This window comes from Schistocerca cancellata, chromosome 5, assembly GCF_023864275.1.
Source record: "Schistocerca cancellata isolate TAMUIC-IGC-003103 chromosome 5, iqSchCanc2.1, whole genome shotgun sequence".
Taxonomy (NCBI): domain Eukaryota; kingdom Metazoa; phylum Arthropoda; class Insecta; order Orthoptera; family Acrididae; genus Schistocerca; species Schistocerca cancellata.
The window spans coordinates 589,179,217-589,206,131 of NC_064630.1; the positions used below are offsets into that span (position 1 = coordinate 589,179,217).

A 26,915-nucleotide genomic window follows, 5' to 3' on the forward strand; every position below is an offset into this window, starting at 1 on the left:
CATCAGTATGTTATCATGTGTCGTTTATATCCCTCTGTTTACTGTCTCATGACATCACAGAGTGCATTGAATTTCTTCTTTGCATTGGATGTCAACTATACATTGCTATATATAATTTTTTTATTGACTGTATATTTTGATGACAAGTTGCTAACTCTATGAAATGTTCCCATTACTTTTTCCAGTAATTCCTTTTCCTTTATTACACATAGTATGTATGCCATTTGGTGTGTTAGGATCTATATGGTAAGTGCTTATCGCAGAATTTTTAAAGATGATGAAGATACCCTTCAGGCAGAGTAACCTGTTATCTGAATTTATCCTATAAAGGACCTACTTCTGCTACCAATGACAACAGGTATTGGCTACGCATGGCCCGAGATCCACCCCGTACACTCCCATGAATCAGCCGTACCAATATTCCCTTCCCAGTCCAGTTTAGGGGTAGGCTGTGACTTGTTAAATCCCATCTACCGATAGTTCCGACTGTTACCAGAGTAATATGCGCAATGACGGTTGCCAACAGCGCAATTTCTAACTCATTAATTTGCCATTAATCCATTAAGGCGTGACCGACCATGACGTCGGAACAGCTCAGAAAGTGAACGTTGATGTCACGAATCAGGGAAACTATCTTGTCCAGATCGTCACCTACTACATATACCATATCCCAGTTCAAACTGTTTTCAGTCCCATCCATTGTCATAGTATGACCCACTTTTTCAAAATACTTACTTAAAACTCGTAAGTTATCTATCATCTGACTTATCCCAACAGTTCCTGCTGCATACTTTCATCAACTTAGCATGGGTTGCTGTGGCCTTGTTCCACTTACAATGCAGGAAACAAATTGCCAAACGATAATACACTTTATCAATGCCCTGGGCCATTTTATTTTGTCCCTCTAGCAGTATAGTACGGTACTATAGCACAGGGATTTCAAAGTGTACCAGGACTCTAAGGATGTAGCTGCAACTAAAAAGTAAATGTACCTTTATTTTTCGGACGTCGTAATTAAAACTTTATAACTAACCTTCGTATTTTTCACGGCCCCCATTTGCCAGTAAAGTAAGAGTCTTTAATACGGTGCAGTGGCTTATGGAGTATAAGTAAACGTAGATCAAGAAGCAGATAGGAATGAAAGCTGATTTATTACGTAATACACGAATCAAAAAAAGTTTTGCATCACTTCTGTTCCGAGAGTTCCGGAACTTACACAGAAAATTGGAAGAGAGATCAATATAAACATCATTTTCGCCCTTTTTATTGCTCATGAAAACCACACATTGCATGTTGTACCATTACTGTACACACCGGTACCTCTAATACCTAGTAGCACGTCCTCTTGCATTGATGCATGTCTATATTCGCCGTGCCATACTATCCTTAAGTTTATCAAGGCACTGTTGGTCCAGATTGTCCCACTCCTCAACGGTGATTCGGCATAGATCCCTCTGAGTGGTTGGTGGGTCACGTCGTCCATAAACAGCCTTTTTCAATCGACCGCAGATATGGTCAATAGTTCGATAGGTTTCATGCTGGCCACTCTAGACGAGCGATGTAGTTATCCTGAAGGAAGTCAGTCACAAGATGTGCACGGCGAGGGCGCGAATTGTCTTCCATGAAGACGAATGCCTCGCCAATATGCTGCCGATATGGTTGCACTATCGGTCGGAGGATGGCATTCACGTATCGAACAGCCGTTACGGCGCCTTCCATAACCACCAGCGGCATACGTCGCCCCAAATAATGGCACCCCAAAACAGCAGGAAATCTCCACCTTGCTGCACTCGCTGGGCAGTGTGACTGAGGCGTTCAGCCTGACCGGGCTGCCGCCAAACAAGTCTCCGACGATTATCTAGTTGAAGGCACATGCAACACTCATCTGTGAAAAGAATGTGATGCTAATCCTGACTGGTCCAATCAGCATGTTGCTCGGCTCATCTTCACCACGCTGCATGGTTTCGTCGTCGTTGCAATGATGGACCCCGCCATGGACGTCTGGAGTGAAGTTGCACATCATGCAGCCTATTGTACACAATTTGAGTCGTAACACGACGTCCTGTGGCTGCACGAAAAGCATTATTCAACATTGTGGCGTTGTGGTTGTGGCGTTGCTGTCAGGGTTCCTCTGAGCCATAATCCCTAGGTAGTGGTCATCCACCGCAGTAGTAGCCTTTGGGCAGCCTGAATGGGGCATGTCATCGACAGTTCCTGTCTCTCTGTATCTCCTCCATGTCAGAACAACATCGCTTTGGTTCACTCCAAGGCGGTTGGACACTTCCCTTGTTGAGAGCCTTTCCTGGCACAAAGTAACAATGCGGACGCGATCAAACCGCGGTATTGACCTTATAGGCATCGTTGAACTACAGACAACATGAGCCGTGTACCTCTCTCCTTGTGGAATGACTGCAACTGATCGGCTGTCGGATCCTCTCCGTCTAATAGGCGCTGCTCATGCACGGTTGTTTACATTTTTGGGCGGGTTTAGTGACATCTCTGAACAGTCAAAGTGACTGTGTCTGTGATACAACATCCACAGTCAACGCTTATCTTCAGGAGTTCTGAGAACTGTGGTGATGCAAATTTTTTTTTGATGTGTGTAGTTGAACACGAGAGTCCTACGAGCCTCGCGATTTTTAAGACTATCCTTTTTTTTTCATTTCTAGGATTTTGTTCTCCATTCTCGTGGACTGGCATATATGTTCCTAAGCGATGGGACTACCCGTGTTTTTGCAGACACGGCGTCTGGCGTGAGCAGCGACTGGGTGAAAGGTGTGGCTGGGGTGAACCTCTCCTTCACCCTTGAACTGCCTGGTGGCGGGGAGGAGGGTTTCGATCCTCCAGCATCCGACATCCTCAGCATTGTGACACCGTTCTTTGAGGCAATACGCGTCTTCGGCCAATATATTGCTGACAACTATGGATGATGAAGATCGGATCTGAAGCAGTTTCTATGAGTGAGATATGATTCTTTATAATAAATACAATTTCCTGTTTTATATTCTCGTTGTCAGTGTAAAGGCAAATAATAAATTATACGCACCTTTGCCACCCCGTCTACAGTGTAACACATTTCTCCTTACTCACCCTAGTTAGCAAGCTAAGTAAAGGTATATAAACATTATCTGTATTATGGGTCCGAGATATTAGTTGATAAGTTAACTGTTATATAGCATCTATTCAACGTACAAAAAGTTGTGTTAACGGTCACTACTTGTTTCGTGAGTCTCGTTATCATGGTCAGTCTGACCGAGCTCAAATCGTCAATCGGAGCAACTATTTGTAATTAAGGGAAAAAAATAAGTGGATTTAAATATCTGAGGTATTTATTGGCTTAAGCATAAAAAATCAGATGATGCTGAAATAAAGTTTGAAAGATTTAGGCATTTTTGTGGAAAAATGCAACGAACTTTTAAACGTAAGGTTCGAAAGGAAAACCGACCGTTGCTCTACTGTTATTGTTGTATGAAGCTAAAGCTGGGGTCCAACGTTTGAGCAAATAAGACAAATTGAACGGTCTGAAATTAAATTTCTCACAATGTATAGTGGGATAATCACTCCTAGATCGTAAGAAGCTCTAAATGAAATGTGGAAATACTTACGATTCTTGTCGCTGATCATGTTCAACGTAAAGAAAACAATAGAATCACTAAGCTTGGTGATTGTGGTGTTAAGTTCCTATGAGGGCAAATTGCTGAGGTCATCGGTCCCTAGGCTTACACATTGCTTAATGTAGCTTGGACAACACACACGCCCATGCCCGATGGAGGACTCGAACCTCCGACTGGGTGAGCCGCGTGAAACGTGGCAAGGTGCTTAAGACAGCTGAAGTGACGGGCAACAGCTGAAATGGAAGACGTCTAGTGGGAAAAAAATTAAAAAAAGTAAGCAGGTTCAAGTCCCGGGAATAGCACAAATTTTAATTTATTTCTTCAGCTTTTGTCATTACTGAAAAGAAAGTTGAGACTCGTATGTATCAAGTCAATTGTAATTTCATCAGATCAATAGATCATAGTGACAAATGTGTAAATACCGTTGTTTCAAAGTCGTGTCCCACAGGCTATAGCGGCCGTCACGATAATAGACACCCTGAGGTCATCTCAGCGTCCTACACAGCATTGCCAGTCAGTTCTCATTTCAAATGTTAGTAAAAATTCCGAAAAAACTTCTGATGGTGTACTTTCCAAAAGAAAATTCTTGCCAGCTGTTACGAAAAAAAAACTAATTTTGCTCTACTTCAACCTATAGGGAAAAGAGAACACTGACGTATTTGGACTGAAAATAATCCATGAATTGTCTCAAAGTTTATAGATGCATGTGATACACATCTTATCCTGGAAACGTAGAAGTATTCCGAGATAAAAAATAAAATATCGTCAGAAGTGTGCAGGTGTTCCACTTGTGTAACGAAAAATGTCGTCGCTGATGAATTTGCGTTCTGTTGATTCTTGAAGAAACTTTCAGCGAGAAAGCTGTTAAGAAAATTATGCAATTAATTTTGGTAATATCTGAGACATCGTTATTATATCGTGTCACGTATGAACGTGAGAGGCTCCGACAACACGCGAATACTTGTATGCCGCCGCGAGGAATTTAGATCCGATGACTCGTCTTAATACGATCGAGAATATTCTGTCTCCCGAAAATATTTTATTTGCAACTCTTGTCGACTCTTCATCGCTACACCAATCACCCAAACTGCCGATATACGCTGTAAAAAAGTAGCTGTACGTACTTTCAGTACAGTAATACTGTTGAAGTCAATCAAAATATGTTTTTGTGTGTGGTTTTGTGAAACCCAAGTTTTAGCGAAGTATGCTACAAGACAATTCTCCTCAGCACTCAGATGTTTTCACGGGGATCGGTCGGATACTCTCCTCCGCCACACTATCAAAGTACAACTTTTTGTAAAAATCGTCAACTTCCGTAGTTTCCGTTTCCATTTACATACCATTCTTACAGAACCAAAACATATGGTCACCCCTAATGATTCTGCCGATGTTACTGCACTGTTAATGAGGAATACAGTCGATTCGGATATACAACAACGTTTTGTTCTCATTTTATGAAATTGCGAAAAATTTATATTATTCCTAGCTTCCACACTGTTGACCAAATGAGTAGAATATGTTAAGAACGTTCCATATGACAAACTCAATTGTTTTCGAATGACTTGCCTTTCAAGTACACCGACCGGTGTAAGTCTTGCTAACCATGGGAAAATGCGACCGGTTAATACCGATACGGGTATTGTAGTTCTGAATAACAGGTATTTTTAGATTTGATTTGGTCTTCGTAATAGGAGGTATTTTTTATTATTTTTTTACTAATAACCAAGTAAAAAGCCGAAGTATTAATTAGCCATAGCAGCAGTACTAAAATATTTCGTTTTTAAATAAATCTCTTTTTAAAAATGTGTAATTTTTATTCGCGAAAGTTGCAATGGTTTGAAACATGAAAATGTGAAAAGCGATCAGTGCTATTCTTTTAATAATGCCGACAGAAACAAGCAACAAACGCATGGCATAAGAATTGGTACAGCATTACTGAGACAATAATGTCCCTGTTGCCGTGTGTGGTGGCTTAATGTACACGTATACGTGCAGTGTGCTTTAATATTATGATTCTACGTATCATGAAACTGAGAAAGTCAAACTTTTTCAATGTTTGTTCAATTCCTACATCTATTACAGTAAATAATAAGAAGGAAACCGAAAATCGGTTATTTCGAACGTATATTTTTAACACTCACATTAAACTGGCGTGAAAAAAAAAACGATATAACCGAGAACCAATTGTTTCAACGATACCTGCCATGCTTAGCTCTTGCTCCTGCATTAGGCTCACTACCAAATAAGCGTCAGTGTTCGAGTCCACGTAAGAATGCAACTACATGTGGACACACGGAAACACTGAGCATTTACCTGGCGCTGACCTACTGTTAAAAGGTATATGTGGCAAGAAAAGTGTGAGGTGGGTGAATCACAGCACTTAGCACAGGCGGACTGCAGGAAGAGGATGTGACATTGAGGTGTCTAATTTCGTGAAAGCCACTTCAATAATAAACTCTGTACAGTGATGCGTCGCATTCGCATTTATTTTATTACCAAGGAATTTGAGTAGCAACGGTGGCCACATGTGGAGTGCACGGAATGGGTCGGCTGCGAGGTTTCAGTGTATAACCGTCGGCGTGGGAGGAGGCGCCAGAACGACCTCGTCGTGGCCACTGTGGTAGGCGGCGACGGCGTCTGCATCTAGCAGGTCGTCCCCTGCCCTCGGATGAGCCAGCAGCTCGCTGTCTGGGTCGAGCTTCAGCAGCCGGCCTCGGAGCACGTCATTCCTCTGGCGCAGTTCCTCCAGTGTCATCTCGGTTTCCTGTCCACAGCAGTACATGCTGATAATGCGCTTCTTTTTTTTCCCTTAATCGTAATTTCCACTTCCCATCAGGGGCAGGCTAGCAGCAGCATAAGCGCTACTCTCCAGCCGAGAGACATAAGCAGGCACCAAGATATTTAAAACAATATAAAGAAGAAAATATGGCAGAATATAGAAACAAAAAAGGTGGAACATAAGAAAGAAAGTATACGAAGCGGTGACAGTAAAACGGAGGTAAAAATGTAAAAACGTAATTTCCACAAAAAACACACGCTACATTAAAAGGCACCAGCCAAAGTACGGCCAAAGCATAAAAAGTCACAGGACGATTAAAGCAGCCACGTGATGGACGGCATAGCACAGAAAAATCATGGACGATAAACAGGTCGAGCACACAATTAAAACCACATCACTAGAGGACACTGTATAATGGCACCGAAACACAACACTAACGCAGCATGCTGATTATAAATAAAAACCTGGGAGGATCTTCCAGGGGGGCAGACAAGGGAGGAGGGAAAAGGAGGCAAGGAGGTGGGGAGAGAAAGGGGGATCAGGTGGGGGGGGGGGCACTCTGAAGGAGTGCTGGGGAGGGAAGGGACAGAGAGGAAAACAGCAGAGGAGGGGGTGCAGGGACTCAGGGGGAAGGAGGGAAATCCGCTCTAGGAGAAGGAGAGGAGAGGAAAAATAGGGGGGGGGGGGCGAACAAGGACAGGTTACAGTTGGAAGGAAGGGTAGATGTCATGGCGAAGTTCAACATCTGGGAGGGGTGTGGGTGCTGGAAATTGCCATGATGAAGGAGATGGAGGGTGTGGAGGTGGAGAGAGGGAAGGATGCAGTGACAGAGGGGTGGCAATGGGTGGGGGATGGCGAGGAAGGAGGAAACCAGGGGGTGGGGGGGACCAAGCATGCTGACAGTGTAAAGGATGCGGAGATGTTGGAGGAAAAGAGGAGTTGGGGGAAGGGGATGAGGTCACACAGGAGTCATGTGGGGGAAGGAAAGCGGATACAGAACGCAAGGCAGAGCACGTGGCGTTTGAGGATTTGGAGGGCCTTATAAAAGTAGGGGGGAGGGGGAGCAGAGATCCAGGCAATGCTTGCATAACAGAGGGTAGGACAGATGAGGGAGTTGTAGGTGTGGAGTGATAACACACAGTTATCCACTCTCCAAGATGCACCACAGCGGCCGACATCAGCCGCACTCTGGAAACACTACTGACGCATAAATGGTTCAAATGGCTCTGAGCACTATGCGACTTAACTTCTGAGGTCCTCAGTCCCCTAGGACTTAGAACTACTTAAAGCTAACTAACCTAAGGACATTACACACATCCATGCCCAAGGCAGGACTCGAACCTGCGACTGTAGCGGTCGCGCGGTTCCAGACTGTAGCGCCTAGAACCGCTCGGAACCCCCGGCCGGCGGTTGAGGTATTACATGTACCAGGTGGTTATAATTATACTTTCCCTATTTAACACATTCTAGCACAAAAACTAATCGCTGTATTAGTACCAAACTTGGTAGCATTAATGTTCAGAGTATTGGGTGCATGACTTCCATGCGTAACAGCACCACCATTCATTTCCAACTGTGGTTACCAGGTGCCATGATCAGTCATTGTGATTCATAGTCTCACAGACCTGACCAGCGCATTGGACTCACATTCGGGAGGACAACAGTTCAAATCCGAGTCTCGCCTTCCTGATTTAGGTTTTCTGTGATTATCCAAAATCGCTTCAGGCAAATGCCAGGACAGTTCCCTTGTAAGGACATGGGCAACTTCCTTTCCCGTCCTTACCTAACCCAATAGGACCGATGACAAGTCGCTGTTTAGTACCTTCCCCCACCATCTGGCCAGTCGCAGTGTACTTGTTGACCTGTCAACAAGAGCTTGGACAAAAGAGTAGGTCATTATTGGTGAAGCTCTATTATCAAAACAAAATAATGCTGCAGCTGTACTTCGAGAATATCGCCAGCTGAAAGATTATGATAGGGTCTTCTGTCTCCACCTGCTATTCAGAGCATGATGCAGAAGTTCAAATCAACTGTAGCACTGGGCGTCTCTCCGGGAAGCACAGTTGCACCACAGCTGGTTGATGAAATCACTGTTGCTATGACAGACACCCCTCCACACAGTTACCAATCGTCAGGCAGTGTGCATGTTGTGTCATGACAGTTGAACGTCCGGTGGGCCACTGTATGGAAGGTGCTTCGAATCATTCTCAGGTGGTAACCATACAAGATCCATATCGTATATCAGCTTGCACCACAGGACGTACAACGACGTGTTAATTCCGCTCGGCACTTTCTCACAATGATGGAAGTTGACGAGGGCTGGCTCTGGACCATTCCTATGGATAGACGAAGCTCATTTTTCTATGTTTGTTGAGATGAACCGGCAGAACTGCTGATCGTGAGGATCTTCAAAAAAATGGTTGAAATGGTTCTGAGCACTATGGGACTTAATTTCTGAGGTCATCAGTCCCCTAGAACTTAGAATTACTTAAAGCTAAAAAAACCTAAGGACATCACACACATCCATGCCCGAGGAAGGATTCGAACCTGCGATCGTAGCGGTCGCGCGGTTCCAGACTGTAGCACCTAGAACCGCTCGGCCAGTGGGGATCTTCATCTCCAGTTACTATGCATGAAGTTCCTCTGTATGGTGAACATTTAAGCGTATGTTGTGGCTTCACTGCTACATTCATCATTGGCCCACTCTTTTTGGAACAGGTTGGCACTCAAGAACCAAAGGCGTGCAATGTGAACGGCCAGCGTTATTGCGATATGCTTCGCCAGAATGTCATACCCGCCCTACAGGAGACAGACTCATTGAACTCAACAGTTTTCAAGCAAGATGGGGCTCCACCGCACATTGCTCGTGAAGGTCACCAGCTTCTCTAAAACACATTTGGAAACAATCGAATTATCAGCCGATCGTTTCCAAATGCTTGGCTGGCACGATCACCTGATCTCACTCCCTGTGATTTCTTGTTGTGGGGCTACCTGAAGCACAGGGTTTTGCAGGGGAACATTCACACATGCTGATCTGCAGCGCAGCATATTAAGAGAGGTAGCCAGCATACTTACAGACATGCCTCTTTCTGACATGCCGAACGCAATCCTGCGCCTACAGACTCTTCTGGAGACTGATGGATGCCATATTGAGCCCCCTTTGTAGAAGTAATGGTATCAGTAGGTAATAGTGTGATGTACCAAAGCAGCACATTAAAAGTGTTTCAGCTGAACTCATTCCGCATTATTTCTCTTCTCCATGCCCTTCACGTTAATGCTACGAAATCTGGTCCTCACTCAGTAATTAGTTTGCGTGTTACGACGTTTTAAATAGGGAAAGTTTAATTATAACCACCCAGTATATTATTAGGTCGACCACCTGTGAATCACCCACAGCTTCCGTCACCACTACTTTTATCTTACCATTTACGACTGTCCTATCCAGTTAACTAAGGCATTAAAATACCTCGGGTTAAGACTTGATCATCGACTAACATTGAAGCCCAATCTACTAATCATTCGATAGAAAGCCCACAATAGACTAAAATTACTGAAACTACTAACTGGCTGAACATGGTGATTGCACCCTTCCACAATCCTCCACACCTATAAATCCTTGATCCGACACGTCTTCTGCTATGCATATGTGTTACGGACGTCCACTCCTCCCTCGCTTTATCCTCGAACGCCATGTACTCCGTCTAGCCCTTCGAATCCACATACCCTCCCCCACCCGCATCCTCTACCAACTTATAAAATTCCGCTCCATCCTCTTCCATCTTGAGCACGTCTGAGTATCCTCTGTTATCTGCAAGCTCGACACTAACCACCCCCCCCCCCCCCCCCTGTTCACTACTCCGGGTACTCTCTCTGCCGCACCTCTTCCACCACATTCCGCAAACGCTACCTCTCCACACTCTACACATCCTCTCCTAACGAAACTTTACCCGACAATTAAATCTAACCTGATATATACCCGTCCTAACAGATAAAAACAGAACCCACCCCACCTCCCACAATCAGGGCTCCCTTCCTTTCCACTCGTCTTCGCCGACATCCTAAGCCTTGGTCCGGAATGGCATCCGTCTCCACTCTCCCGAATTCCTCCTCTAAACGTCCACCTGCACTAACACTCTCTTACGCTCTAGCCTAATTGCTATACTCCCATGATACCCCTCTTCGAGGCAGTATATGCCCCTTCATGACTTCACTCATCTACGTATCTGTTTTAATCGGTCAAAGCACTAGCTTCTTAATTTTTTAACTTCTACAACTGCCCCTCTGTCTTTTATCTTTCGTGAAATATTTATTTGCAATTTCATCTGTGTCAATCTTTTAATTAATCAACAAACCCGATTTTTATATTTTAAATAAATGCAACTAAATCCATGGCTTTTTATTATGTCAGTTATTCATTTTGTCAATTGCTGTGTTAACTTTTATAATATATTTTAAACTTTTTACTCTCATATCGCTGAAGAGCAGCGACTTCTAACCGCTGACAGCCCACCTCCGCCCATATGGGGCGAGGGAAATCAGATACAATAAAGAAAATAAAAAAGCTATCCTACTACGCTGATGAAAATATCAGTCCTCTGCCACTAGAGGGCGATGAATTGATACCTATAACATGGCGATGTGAAACGTAAACATGTCGGTGCGTGAGAAACAGAATGCTGCAATCGAGTTTCTAATCGAAGAAAACTTGCCTCCAAGTGAAGTCCGTAGAACAGTGAAAGCTGTGTACGGTGATGATTGTATTAACATCAGTAATGTGCTACGTTGGGATGTTCGTGCTCGTAATGAAGGAAACGGTGGTGCTAAACGCAACTTGTGTGTCTGGGTCCGGCGTGGACGACCGCGGAAAGCAACCGACGAGACTCATCGGAATCGGGTCAAGGAACTCATCAGAGAAAATCGTCGGGTAACAGGCACAGCTCTCAGGTTCAAAATAAAATGGCTCTGAGCGCTATGGAACTTAACATCCGAGGTCATCAGTCCCCTAGAACTTAGAACTACGTGAACCAAACTAACCTAAGGACATCACACCTATACATGCCTGAGGCAGGATTCGAACCTGGGACCGTAGCCGTTGGGTGGTTCCAGACTCTAGCGCCTAGGACCGCTCGGCAACAGAGGCCGGCAGCTCTCAGGAAAGTGTGGCTTATGACGAGAGCGTGTACAGGCCATCACTGCGTAACTGAGGTACAGAAAACCGTGTGCACTGTGTGTGTCTCGAATACTCACTCCTGACCTAAAACAGAGGAGACTGCAAATCTGTCAACAATTTCTTTCACGTTTTAAGCCTCAGAGTGATTGATTCTTCAACATCTTAGTGACAGATGAGGAAAGCTGGGTTCCCCATTTTGACCGCAAACATGAGAGCAGCTACGGAGATCCGCCACAAAGGATCACCGACGGAAAAAACAGATCAAGAACACACCATCAGCAGTCAAAGTCATGCTCACGTTGTACTGCGTTGTTCAAAGTGTGGTGCATTTGGAATTCGTGCCTAAAGACACCACCATGAACTCTGCAAGGTACTGCGAAGTCCTCAGGAAACTGAAAGCACGAATTCGAAGAGTTCGTCCACACATGGATCACTCTCTTCTTCTGCATGACAATGCCAGACGACACACGAGCGGTGCGACATTTGCAACAATCCGGCGCCTTGGGTTCCCTGTCAGCGATATTCCTACACACTGTCCCGAATTGGACCCGCCCGATTCTCATCTATTTCCAAAACTTAAAGAGCACTTTCGAGGACTCCACTTTCACAGTGGTGAAGTGGTGCAAACAGACATGAGGTCGTGGCTCTCTCATCATAGTAAAATATTTTACAATGACAGTATAAAGTGAAGTCTCGTTGGAAAAAATGTGTTCGTCACCAGGGTGACTACGCTGAGAAATAAATCTGTAGAACAGGAGATTAAAGATGTAGAATGTTCATAAAGTTTGTTTTATTTAAAACGCTTTAGCATAAATCTATTAGGAGGCATTAGTTCTCAGCATGCCCTTATAATATACCGTGAGACTGAACTTAACAAGGATTTGACAAGTTCCTTAACGCACAATGGTGGCTTATGGGCGCGCAGATGGCGCCCAATAGCTTCCCAAGCAGACTTTATCAGGTTGTATGACCCATTCTATAGAACTGCCCCGGTGCTTGGGAATCCCACAAGGTCAGACTAAAGGAAGACATCAAAACAGTTCAGAGGCGTGCTGCTAGCTTTGTTACCAGTAGGTTCTACCGACACGCGAGTGCTATGGAGATCCTTCGTGAAAGCAAATGGGAACTGTTAGAGAGAAGATACACTATGAAGAAAATTTACAGAACAGGTATTTCCAGCTGACTGCAGAACGATTCCACTGGAGGAGATGAAATTGTCCCATGACGTTTCGTAGCATCTGTACTGGAATGTTGTTAATTTCCTGTCGAATTCGCTCCTTCAGGTCTTCTTTTGTTCTTGGTGGATTTTCCTGGAAGACTTTGCACTTGAGGTAGCCCCAAAGAAAAAAGTCTGGTGCCGTCAGATCTGGTGAACGGGCAGGCCAGGGGAAATCGCCATTCCTGCTGATTAGACGTCGTGGAAATGCAAGTCTGAGCAATTCCATTGAGACATTAGCAGTATGGCTTGTTGCACCATCTTGCTGGAAGAGTGTTTCAGCATCTGGATCATGTCGATCAATTCCAGGCAGACCAAAAATGGTCAACATGTCAGCATAACGTCCAGAGTTTACCGTCACTGTGTTGCCATCTTCATCTTCAAAAAAATAGGGCCCCACGATTCCACGAGATGACATTGCGCACCAGACTGTTACTTTTTCAGAATGGAGAGGTTTTTCATGAAGTTCGTGCGGGTTATCTGAGGACCAATATCTGAAGTTTTGCTTATTTACGTACCCACTAAGATGAAAGTGGGCTTCATCACTCATCCATAAGTTATGCACTCTTTCTTCGTTTCGTTCAATAACGTTAAGCATTGACTGGCAAAAGCGTATACGGTTATTGTAGTCATTACGTTTAAGGGCTTGCACTACCTGAATTTTGTATGGATGATAGTGAAGGTCACTCTTCAAAATCCGTCTTACTGATCGATTGCTGAGACCAAGTTCTGCGCTGTGCCGTCTCGCGGATTTTCGCGGACTTCGTCCCAACGCTTCGCGCACACGATTAATGTTCTCGGGTGTTCGGATTGTTTTTGTGCTGCCGCCTCTTTTCTTTGTTGTGCTAGCAGTAGCTTCAAAGGTTTTAACCCAAAGGAGAATGGCTTTCCTTGATGGCACGGGAGCCCGTGGCGGCAGGTTGAATTCACGACGAAAGGCGCGTTGAGCACCAACCACACTATCCGCGTTTTTGTAATATGCCTTTACGGCATATGCACGTTGCGCACTCGACCAACGCTCCATGGCTACTGAAACTTCCACCACTCTAGACGCCCAAGGTCACTTCCCCCACTCTCGCAACCCCCCTCCGCGCCCGACAACCACTATCGAAATCGTGCCGTTTCACTGCCTCACCCTGCTTCCACTCGACTCTTCATAACATTCAAATCACATTTCAATAAAACGTTTTAACACTAGCAGAAACATTGCTACGTTCAGCACCACGCAGTTTAAGTTGCGATACGCCACTGTCTTACTACAAACACGGTTCCCGACACACAGCGACAAACTCCCGCCTGTGCTGGCAATTAAGCCCAGCTCCAGCGACATTGCCTAGCGTCGGTGCTCTACTTACAAGTAAACCTACATCACATTACGATATTGGTCGGCTTTCGACAGTAAAACGTATTGCATCATGAATTCCAAATTCAGTCATATATGATGAAATGATATACCAAATACGCATTTCTCAGAAATAAGCTAATAAGCCAGAAATACCTCTAGATTGCTGTGCATGCTCCCAATATGTGTCCTCTTCAAAGTCAGTTGTCATGTTGGGTTGTTTAATAACCGTTTCTCAGATAAATGTACGCTGAATATATATTCTACAGGTATTGTACTATATTATTCCTTTAATTTTTTAAAATACAAATTTTCTTGTGTTCTATTTGGACTTTCTTTTTACATACAGTTTTTTTTCTCTTTTCTTTTTTTAAAGTCGTAATCTTTTCAGACATAATTACGTTTTATTTTAAACAGTTTAAGCAATACTGTTGTAACATTAATGTAAATCTGTACAACAATGAGGAAGTGCAGAATTTTGTTTGAGTGGAAAAAATACTGAATGCACTTTGACTTTGCGCACCAAGCACATCAGACAATTGCAATTTTACGACAGGAGCGGAAGGGAAGAAACGAAATCCGCTCTCTATCACAGCACCAACGTTCCCCAGCGCACGGGCAGCGAACTGGGGACATTTTTGCATTTACTATGTAAAAAGTTTGATCAGTCGAAATATAATGTTGAAACTATGATTACTAGCAAATAAATAACTTTTGTATCACAGTTATAAGATGTGATTAAAGATTCTATTGTAATGACGTAATTATGAAAAGCACACTACTTTAATATTTTAAGTTGAAACTGCAATTTCAAATACTGTTATAAATGAAGAACATTTCAAAGAAGATTATGAAGGAACGGTAAAATACGCTAAAAAAGCAAAACTTGACATAGATCTTGAGGAAAAACAAAAAACCATTACAGATTGAGACTCTGGTAAAAACTAATTTGAAAGTGTAAAACACAGATATAGAAAGGACACAAAGAGAGAATATCTGTAAAAATGGGAGGTACAAATTGTTGTAAGTTGAACGAGAAATGAAAAGTTATCAGATATTTCCATGTATGATTAGACACATTTCAAACTGAGAATCAGTAACAATACATTATCTGGCTGTAAAGAGGTGTGCTTTACAGTCAATGCATGACTGTAAAATTTATCACAACATTTGTACAAAGCTTCCTCAAAATGTATTCATAATTTTAAAGTAAGGCACCGGACTGTTTCAAAAAAACTCAATAAATTCATCACTCTAGCTCAGTTAGCGAATGAAGAAGAACTGAGCGGAAAAGCTTACAAATTTGTGGAGACGGTGAAATCGAAAAGCATATGATTGGAAAGGCCAATGTGTATAATTCTGACAAGTCAGGTATCAATTTGGAAATGCATGCAGGACGAAAACTCTCCTGCAGAGGAACATCAGAAGTTGAAATTCTAGCAAAATCTCTGAATGCCTAAACACATACTTATACAATACGGTCCATTATATTTGCAGGCGGAAATTTTATGTCCCACTTGCTCATAGTACTGAAAAAAAAGAAAAGATGGCAAGTTCGGGCTTAAAGTCCAAAAAGATTTATACACAGCAGATATTATCCTTGTATTTGCTCCTACGTCAGATAAATTGGAAGCGTAGCTCGTAAGGAAATTCTCTGAACTGGTTCACTGGTTCACATACCTAACATGACTGAACAATTTGTCTTGCGCTTAGATGCATGGGCCGGGCAAAATGGAAAACATATTTAACACCACTGATAAACATGGAAAACAGGTAAACATTTTAAAGATTTCTGGCGAAACCACTGGCGTGATTCAGCCACAAGACATGTATACATTTTGGCCGTGGAAAAAGCCTCGAAACGTTCTTCAGATTTAATTATATAATTACGGTGTTAACTTGCATTTAAGAAATAATATTCTAAAAATCCAATCTGTCAATCACAATCAGTTTTCTTCTCCCAGATTCGACAACCTTTTTAAATACGCATTGTGCAAGGGTGCTTATATTGAGCAGAAACCACCCAAATGTGAGAATCCAGTTCACTATTGCTTTAAAAACTGTGATCCCGTTTGTGACTCCTGTCATGAAGTTGCAACTGTCCGATGTGCTTGGTCCGCAAAAAAAAAAAAAGTGCATTCAGAATTTTTTATCGTAACAGTTCTGTGCTTCGTCATTATTGTACAGATTTACAGTATTACAACAATAACGTACAAGTAATTTAAAATAGAACATAATTAACCCCGAAAATGCTACAATTTGAAAACGAAAAACATATATATACCGGTCACCTAATGAAAAACGGAAACACAAATGCAACACAATTTATTTTATATTTCATAAAATTAAAAGAAAATATGTATACATACAGAACAATATATGGAGAATATACATTTAGAATATAGCTATGGGGAAAAACTTATTAAACAACCCAACATGACAATTGACATTGAAGCGGATACATATCGGGAGCACGTACCGTGATGTAGAGGTATTCCTAGCTTATTAGCTTATTTCTGACAAATGCATGTTTGGTATACCACTTCAGCATATATGACTCAATCTGGTATTAAGGATGCTATACGTTTTATTATTAGTCGAATTTCGAAATGAAAAACAAAATAATGGGGAATATGGTATTTTGTAAAAAATGATTTTTGGGAAAAATCTGGGTGCAGCGTTGTAACGTGCATAAAAATCCAAGAACTTTTGTTTGAAGCTTTCTTATATCTGTTACCGTTTCAAAGCTATTCATTCAGAAATATCAAACTCAGTTTTTTCAATGGGGTGCTTCACACCCTAAACGGCAGTATGGGCGCGTATAAAATACGTGTGTGTCTCTTATTTTGCTCTGTACGACAACGTATTAAAAGCCGATCAAAATCGTAGTGTGTCCATTAGGTAGGTTACTAGTTAGACGTTCAGATTAGGATTCAAGCCAGACTGAGACCTGAATACAATATTTGCACTCTCAGGTATTGACATTGGCGAGTAAGGCAACCGTACACTCTCACGACCTGGCCAGACGATTAAATCTACTGTTGTTATTCCTAATTATACAAAAACTCCCTCTATACCTTTCTGACACGTTGTGGGATATATGTGTCGGTAAATTTCACTTTGTCAAACAAATCAGTGAAGCGCCAATGATTCATTAAGAACATTAAAAATATAATAAAAGAGTCTAGAACACAAAAAATCTTTAATTTTAAAAAACAGTGTCCCCCTTCGATCGATGTTTGACCATCCTCAGACCGTTACATGCTCTATAAATGGAGTAACAAGATAGTTATTGAAGGACACATGAAAGTAAAACAACAGTAAAAAACTATATAACTGGAATGCAGGTAGAAGAATAGGTAGCATTGCTGAGTGCTGGAGCTGGCGGGATGGACTACTGACTGCTCCAGGCTGGTGTGTAAAGCGACCGCTGCATGAAGTGCAATTGCGGTCACATAAATAGCGAAAGCTCCGCCCACCGCCTCCAGCATTAAATCAGTGATAGCTAGTGGCCGTCAAATACGAATAAAATCAGTAAAAATACAATTGTGGTATAAAATAACTGGATCACGATCACAGTGAACATGAAGCTGGCTTACAGAAAATACAGGATGGCGCAGATAAAAGTATCCTGTGTAAGTACAAAGGAAATACAGTGAAGTTACAGAAACGGAGAGCTGAAATGGAACTATAATTTATTTAAAATGAGAAATACAGTGAAGAATGCATTTATAGAAGCTGTTGAAAGACACCCATCAGTACACGGCTGTGCACGTCCAAGCGTATTCATACACACCCGGCATAAAGTTCGGATATCAATGGCAGCAACTTCACGGCTGTTTTTCTATCTGTTCCTGTATTGTTTGTGGATTTGTTTAAGAGACCTTGCTCTTCTAGTGTCCCTATAGGAAAAAACACATGTTGTTAGATATGGCGGACGTGGTGTCCATAAATGTTAACTGACGGTTCATTCCTCAGTGAAGACGTCATCCACTGTTCCAGGGATATCTGAGATGTGTGGTTTGTTATTCCATCTTGCTGGATGAAGCAGTATTGTCTTTCATATTGAGAGAGTTCAACACAAAACGTATCAAAAATCCCCATTTATGTAACAATGTTGAGGGTTGTCTCAAAAAAGATCGGTTCAATGATGCGCGTTGTTCTTACAACGCACCAAAAACTGATTTCTTCGTCATGGGGAGTAGTTGCTGACACACAATGTTAGGGTTCTCCGTTGCCCGGTACCTCGTGTTCTATGAATTCTCATGCTCGGAAAGATAAAAATTGGAAATTTGTGGTAAGGTCTTATCGGACCAAATTGTAGATGTCATCGGTCGCTAAGCATACACACTACAGGGTTATTACAAATGATTGAAGCGATTTCACAGCTCTACAATAACTTTATTATTTGAGATATTTTCACAATGCTTTGCACACGCATACAAAAACTCAAAAAGTTTTTTTAGGCATTCACAAATGTTCGATATGTGCCCCTTTAGTGATTCGGCAGACATCAAGCCGATAATCAAGTTCCTCCCACACTCGGCGCAGCATGTCCCCATCAATGAGTTCGAAAGCATCGTTGATGCGAGCTCGCAGTTCTGGCACGTTTCTTGGTAGAGGAGGTTTAAACACTGAATCTTTCACATAACCCGACAGAAAGAAATTGCACGGGGTTAAGTCGGGAGAGCGTGGAGGCCATGACATGCATTGCTGATCATGATCTCCACCACGACCGATCCATCGCTTTTCCAACTTCCTGTTTAAGAAATGCCGAACATCATGATGGAAGTGCGGTGGAGTACCATCCTGTTGAAAGATGATGTCGGCGCTGTCGGTCTCCAGTTGTGGCATGAGCCAATTTTCCAGCATGTCCAGATACACGTGTCCTGTAACGTTTTTTTCGCAGAAGAAAAAGGGGCCGTAAACTTTAAACCGTGAGATTGCACAAAACGCGTTAACTTTTGGTGAATTGCGAATTTGCTGCACGAATGCGTGAGGATTCTCTACCGCCCAGATTCGCACATTGTGTCTGTTCACTTCACCATTAAGAAAAAAAGTTGCTTCATCACTGAAAACAAGTTTCGCACTGAACGCATCCTCTTCCATGAGCTGTTGCAATCGTGCCGAAAATTCAAAGCGTTTGACTTTGTCATCGGGTGTCAGGGCTTGTAGCAATTGTAAACGGTAAGGCTTCTGCTTTAGCCTATTCCGTAAGATTTTCCAAACCGTCGGCTGTGGTACGTTTAGCTCCCTGCTTTCTTTATTCGTCGACTTCCGCGGGCTACGCGTGAAACTTGCCCGCACGCGTTCAACCGTTTCTTCGCTCACTGCAGGCCGACCCGTTGATTTCCCCTTACAGAGGCATCCAGAAGCTTTAAACTACGCATACCATCGCCGAATGGAGTTAGCAGTGTTTGTTGAACTTCGTCCTGAAGTGTCGTTGCACTGTTACGACTGACTGATGTGAGTGCATTTCAAGCACGACATACGCTTTCTCGGCTCCTGTCGCCATTTTGTCTCACTGCGCTCTCGAGCGCTCTGGAGGCAGAAACCTGAAGTGCGGCTTCAGCCGAACAAAACTTTATGAGTTTTTCTACGTATCTGTAGTGTGTCGTGACCATATCTCAATGAATGGAGCTACAGTGAATTTATGAAATCGCTACAATCATTTGTAATAGCCCTGTACTTAAGGTAACATAAACTAACTTCCTCTATGGACAACACACACACTCATGCCGAGGGACGACTCGAACCTCCGACGCGGGGGAGCCGCACGGACCGTGACAAGACGCCTCAGATCGCGCTGCTAACCCGCGCGGCCCGGAAAGATGAAACCATGCTTCACCCGTCATGGCGTACTGGAAATGGTCTAACAAACCACCGTTGATGTTTTTCAAAACTTACGTACAGTAATCTACAGCTTTTGACACTCATCCTCCAGTAATTAGTGCACAACCATCACACGATATGACTTCAAATTAAGAGCAGTCAATATCCGCTGCCAACTCATCCTGCTTACATGCTCGTGTTGGGCCAATTTACGTGGAGACTTTCCAGGGCTCTGAATAATTCTTCGGCGAATGTCTGCAATACCTTCTGGTATGCGAACTGAAGGAATCGTTGGTCGTTTTACACTTTGCACAGACGTAGAAGCGCCAAATTTTATACAGACTTTGTATTGCTCTGTTTGTTAGTAGTCCTCTGTCTGGATATTTCACATCGAAGACTTCGCGAGTTTCCTTAATCGAGCTTGTTTTCGCATACGCTCTCGCAGTTTCAATTCTTTCTTCTATCGAGAAAGTCATTTTGCAGACCGCAAAGAGAAAGGTGAAACAAACTGAAATGTTTACAGAAAAATGCCAACAGTCGTTTACAGCATAAAACTGTCCATTCGCCTAACAGTTTATTCTATTTCAGAAGTCGAAATCCTGAATTCGCATTCAAACGGGTGGTGGACTGTTTCTAACTGAGCCTCCCTATGTAATAAAAGAACATATACAAGAAGCGAAGTAAAAATAAACCAGTAACATTCGAACTAGACCCGAAGTGCCGTCTCTGGGAATTTGTGCGGATGTACGTTGTGGAAACATTACTTACACCAGTAACCATAATAACGGTATTAAGATCGATATGTTCCGATTTCGAGTCAAAGTTACAGAAGTATGGCTTACAATTTTTGACTCTGAGGCAATAAGTACATTAGATACAATAGAAACGATATCAATGACGCTAAAAAATACGAAGTAAGTACCAAAAAACAGTAAGACAATAAACTATTGACATTAAAATCAAGAGCGGCGGCAAGGGGGATGGGGCTATAATCCCTCGCCTCCCCGGCCCCCAGTGGGGTATCAAATTACAATGGATAAAATAACTTCAGAAATCAACGAATATATTACTTCAACAGATACAATCATTTTTTTATAATTATGTAGCAATGTAGGTTCAATGTATTTCAAACACATTTTAACAAAAGAATAAGCGCGACAAGTAGATTACTATGTAAACCAATAAATATCATTTAACTTAAAATGGATGTCTTATTATTTATTAATATACGCTGGATGTATATTAATGTACGAGTACCACTTACAATAATCAAGAAAGCTAAATATGCCGGGTATGCCTACCAACACTTAAATTGCTGACCCCAGACAAAAACTCCGAAATCGCCGGACATCTGGGTCAAATCGTATTATTTTCCTGGGCACACACATTCTGTAGACACGATTTCACCCTGAACTCCAAAACAGTTAGCAAAAACTACTTTAAGCAAAGACAAATTTTACCAATTTGTCGGTGGAGGACCCCAACTCTCCTTTTGTTAAGCGATATCCCATTTTCCCGAACCCCCCTCCCCCCCTCTCCGCAATTCGCCCCACCCCCCTTGACCGACTTCTAGAATCGCCCCTGATTAAAATTAGACGCAAAGTCCTCTCTGGGGACTTGCAAGGAACGTTTGTAGATAAAAGATGGCTTATAAGCACGCCATAACAATGAGATAATAAGCCATTGACATTAAAATTACGCACAATGTACCCTCTTGAGAGGACTTACATGTAACGCTAGGTAAGGCAGAGATGACTCATTCAAGACTCCAACAGTACCCATGGTAACAGCATGAAGATCGGTATGTTCCGATACAAAGGTACAAAGCGTTGGCTTGTTATTACAACTTTGGTTCAAAACAGTATATACAACATAATATTATTATTATATACAGCAAAAGTAATGGATACACTACATACGTAGGAAGAATGTCACTATTGTAGTTATCTCCATGTGTCCTCTAATAAATTTCATGTTACTCCACTTACAGAATATTTAACGGTCTGAGGATGACCAGACATTGATCGAAACTGGTCACCGTTTTTTAAATAAAATATTTTATGCCGTCTAGACTGTTTTTATTATATCTTTGTGCCTTTTTATGAGACCGCTGACATATCCTAAAACAATGTTCAAATGTGTGTGAAATCCTATGGGACTTAGCTGCTAAGGTCATCAGTCCCTAAGCTTAGACACTACTTAACCTACATTATCCTAAGGACAAACACACCCATGCCCGAGGGAGGACTCGAACCTCCGCCAGGACCAGCCGCACAGTCCATGACTGCAACGCCTTAGACCGCTCGGGACATATCTTTAAACTGTTTCAAATAATCATTATGAACAATCTACAGATTGTAGCTGCGCCATTCCCCGCTACATCCTTGCCCCCGGAACGCAGTCGACTAAGGTATGGAGGGGAACATCCGTGGAATTACACAAGAAGGTAAGAGATACTGGAGGGCTGTAGTTACGGGTAGCGTTGTAATGGTACTCGAATTAGTTGGTATGGGCGCAAGCGTTCTTGTCCGAGTAACGATCGTTTTATCCTAAGAAGTTCCGTTAGAGCGAACGCTTCACAGCGGAAAGAAAGATTCATTCTAGGATTTCAGTGTTTTCTTATGAGCTGTTCCATGAGCAAAGGGTGCAAATTACAGGGATGCACTGTACAGGTGTAAAGATCCACTGAGCTATATACACAGCTTTACTCATACCAGTACCCCTCTCCCACCTTCTGAGCCTTCTCATTCTGTTACAAGTACAGTAAAAAAAGGTGATGGCTTAGTGAAAAAAAATTGACTCCTCTTCTTTGCCTCATATTTCGAGATCATGAGGAAAGTAGATTTACTTTAATTTAAAGTCATAGATAATGAGATTAAGGAAGACTGACCACAATCTCAAATAAACAGGAGGAAGGAAATCATTCGTCGCCTTCTTTCAGTTAATAGCCCGCAATCCGGTTAAAATGTTTTAGAGAAAAATAGGAAAAGCTAATTGTGAGAGAAGTAACGTGGAAATTTTATCCCGATATTGCGGAAAATAAATCCAGTGTCTCAAGCTCTGCGCCACCTTCCTTTGTGTTTGCATTAGGAGGCCTGGTCTTGTACTGTCACAAAGATCATAGGTAGACGCGATTCCATCAACTACGCAAAAACCTAGACACACGCCGTGTAAGAGCAGTAAAATGTACAGTATCTGATCGAAATTATCCCGATACCTATTAGTGCAGGAAGTGTAAAATGACTAAGCAGGGATGGCTAGAGGACAAATGTGAGGATGTAGAGGCTTATCTCACTAGGGGTAAGATAGACATTGCCTACAGACCTTTGGAGAAAAGAGAGCCACTTTATGAATATCAAGAGTTCAAATGGAAACCCAAATCTAAGCAAAGAAGGGAAACCAGAAAGGTGGAAGGAGTATATAGAGGGTCTATACAAGGGCGATGTTCTTCAGGACAATATTATAGAAATGTAAAAGAATGTAGATGAACATGAAATGGGAGACATGATACTGCGTGAAAAGTTTGACAGAGCACTGAAAAACCTAAGTCGGGGTTCCCGGGTTCGATTCCCAGCGGGGTCAGGGATTTTCTCTGCCTCGTGATGGCTGGGTGTTGTGTGCTGTCCTCAGGTTAGTTAGGTTTAAGTAGTTCTAAGTTCTAGGGGACTGATGACCATAGATGTTAAGTCCCATAGTGCTCAGAGCCATTTGAACCATTTTTTAGACCTAAGTCGAAACAAGACCCCGGGAGTAGACAACATTCCATTAGAGCTACTGACAGCCTTGGGAGAGCCAGGCCTAACAAAACTCTACCATCTGGTGAGCAAGATGTATGAGACAGGCGAAATACCCTCAGACTTCAAGAAGAATGTAATAATTCCAATCCCAAAGAAAGCAGGTCTTGACTGATGGGAAAATTACCAAACTATCCGTTTCATAAGCCACTGCTGCAAAATACTAATATGAATTCTTTACAGACGAATGGAAAAACTGGTAGAAGCCGACCTCGCGGAAGATCAGTTTGGACTCCTTAGAAATGTTGGAACACGTTAGGCAATACTGACCCTACGACTTATCTTAAAAATAGATCAAGGAAAGGCAAACCTACGTTTCTAGCATTTGTAGACTTAGAGAAAGACAATGGTGACTGGAATACCCTCTTTCAAATTCTGAAGGTGGCAGGGGTAAAATACAGGGAGCGAAAGGCTATTTACAATTTGTACAGAAACCAGATGGCATTCAAAAGAGTCGAGGGGCATGAAAGGGAAGCAGTGGTTGGGAAGGATGTGAGACAGGGTTGTAGCCTCTCCCCGATGTTATTCAATTTGTATATTGAACAAGCAGTAAAGGAAACAAAAGAAAAATTTGGATTAGGAATTAAAATCCATGGAGAAGAAATAAAAACTTTGAGGTTTGCCGATGACATTGTAATTCTGTCAGAGAAAGCAAAGGACCTGGAAGAGCAGCTGAACGGAATGGACATGGTCTTGAAAGGAGGATATAAGATGAACATCAACAAAAGCAAAACGAGAGTAATGAAATGTAGTCGAATTAATTGGGTGATGCTGAGGGAATTAGATTAGGAAATGAGACGCTTAAAGTAGTAAATGAGTTTTGCTATTTGGGGAGCAAAATAACTGATGATGGTCGAAGTGAAGAGGATATAAAATGTATACTGGCAATGGGAAGGGAAGCATTTCTGAAGAAGAGAAATTTGTTAACATCGAGTATAGATTTAAGCGTCAGGAAGTCGTTTCTGAAAGTATTTGTATGGAGTGTAGCCATGTATGGAAGTGAAACATGGACGATAAATAGTTTACACAAGAAGAGAATAGAAGCTTTAGAAATGTGGTGCTATAGAATAATGCTGAAGATTTGATGGGTAGATCACATAACTAATGAGGAGGTATTGAATAGAATTGGAGAGCAGAGGAGTTTGTGGCACAACTTGACTAGAAGAAGGGATCGGTTGATAGGGCATGTTATGAGGCATCAAGGGATCACCAACTTAGTATTGGTGGGCAGCGTGGAGGGTAAAAATCGCAGAGGGAGACCACGAGATGAATACACTAAACAGATTCAGAAGGATGTAGGTTGCAGTAGGTACTGGGAGATGAAGAAGCTTGCACAGGATAGAGTAGCATGGAGAGCTGCATCAAACCAGTCTCTGGACTGAAGACCACAACAACAACAACCTATAAGTGGACATTAATGTGGAATGTGTCCACCCTTCGGCTTTATAACTGCTTGATCTCTGTTGGGGATGCTTTCAATTAAGTGTCTGCGTATCTATGGAAGGAATCCTCAAGAGGCGAAAGAAGAGAAGGTAGAGATGTTGCAAGCCAGGATCTAGAACGAAGTTAACGTTCTGATTCATCCCAAAGATAATCAGTTGGGTTCCGGTCCGGACTCTCGGCAGGCGAGCCCATTTCAGGAATGTTATTGTTGACAAACAACGGCCTCATAGTTGCATCTTGGTGACAGGGAGTATTTTCATGCTGATACAAAAATCATCATCTCCGAACTGTTGCTCTACTGTACGCACAATACAATTCTGTAAAATGTATTCACATCAATTCACATTTAGTGTTGTGTTAAGGAGAATACGGAGACAACAACCTAACCACGAAAAACAACCACATTTCCTTATACTACCTACTACGCACTTCACTTTTGGCACTGCACATCATGGCTGGTATTGTTCTCCAGACATTCGCAGATCCCGAAGTTTCCCATCCGATTGCTACAGGATATAGCGTGATTCATCATCACTCTAGATCGCTCGTTTCCAGTCAATCACTGCCCAGTGGTGACGCTCTTTCGGCCGCTGTGGCCGAGCGGTTCCAGGCGATTCAGTCCGGAACCGCGTCCGCGTAACCTCTACGGTCGCAGGTTCAAATCCTACCTCGGGCATGGATGTGTGTGATGTCCTTAGGTTAGTCAGGTTTAAGTAGTTTTAAGGGGATACGGAATCGGATTTTGGGTTAAAAAATCGAATTTTTTTTTATTGGCGTATTATATTCTGCCATGTTTCCTCTTTAAAATGACGTATCATACATAGCTCTACTACAATTATAACTATTTTATTTTTATATATTTGTGAGATCGGGTATTGCGCTTTAGTTATACACGTCTCTCGTGGCTGACCATGAACTTTTTGGCAGTACCTTTAAAGTGACATGAATTCAAATATCCCGGTTTCCAGCGACTATTTATACACTAGTTGCCCGAAAATGTTTCTCTCTGGTTTCCTCAAGTTACTCTTTGACTTTGTGGCGGGACTGTTTTGTAAACAGTGTGATATAAGAAAGTAGTTGTTGTTGAGTTATTTCGTATTTAGTGCTTCATTTTTCGCAGTGAAAATGCCTAGAGCTAAAGCAAAAGTATTTAAAAAGCGTGTGAACTGGCAAAAGAAAAGAAATAATGATTCATTAGCAAAGCAAAGCAGTTCATCATCATCACTGTTGGAAAATGTGAATCCACTTATTACTGATTTGCCGAACGAACTTACACCAAATGAAAACAGTGCTTCTCATAAAAAACTAAGAGATTTGGAAGAGAAATATAATTTACTTGATAGAGGGAATGAAGTTTTTGAACTCATTGATACGAATATATTGTGTGAAGCTCTTGAAAACAGTTTGTGCTGCAAAAAATGTCATGGAAACGTTTCTCTGAAAGTAGAATCCCATGTTGGCCTGGCTGCCCAGTTTAATTTAATATGCAGTGTTTGTAAATACAGCTGTAAGTTTCCAAGTTCGGTTTCAGTAACTGTAAATAATGAATACAAGAAAACTGAACTTTATAGTGTAAATATTAGGTTAGTTTATGGATTGCGAGCAATTGGTAAGGGCAAAGCAGCTGGTGATATGCTATGTGGTGTTCTAAATCTTCCAAGTGCACCTTCAAAGTTTGAAGCTTACAATTATGTACTAGGATCTGCAGTTGAAGATGTAGCACAG

General features: G+C 42.3%; 2 protein-coding genes across 2 annotated transcripts in view; one reads left to right on the plus strand and one right to left on the minus strand.

Moving 5' to 3' along the window:
* Window positions 1–3,049, plus strand: part of LOC126187804 (carboxypeptidase B-like) — an 89,734-nt gene extending 86,685 nt beyond the window's left edge. The window contains exon 9 of the mRNA XM_049929089.1: window positions 2,740–3,049. Within this exon, the coding sequence (XP_049785046.1) occupies window positions 2,740–2,930 (191 nt within the window). The 3' untranslated portion in view covers window positions 2,931–3,049. The remainder of the gene's footprint in view (window positions 1–2,739) is intronic.
* Window positions 3,050–6,174: 3,125 nt separating this feature from the next.
* The window catches only part of LOC126188706 (c-Myc-binding protein-like), a 33,706-nt gene continuing 12,965 nt past the window's right edge, over window positions 6,175–26,915 (minus strand). The window contains exon 2 of the mRNA XM_049930314.1: window positions 6,175–6,378. Coding sequence (XP_049786271.1) covers window positions 6,175–6,378 — 204 coding nt within the window. The remainder of the gene's footprint in view (window positions 6,379–26,915) is intronic.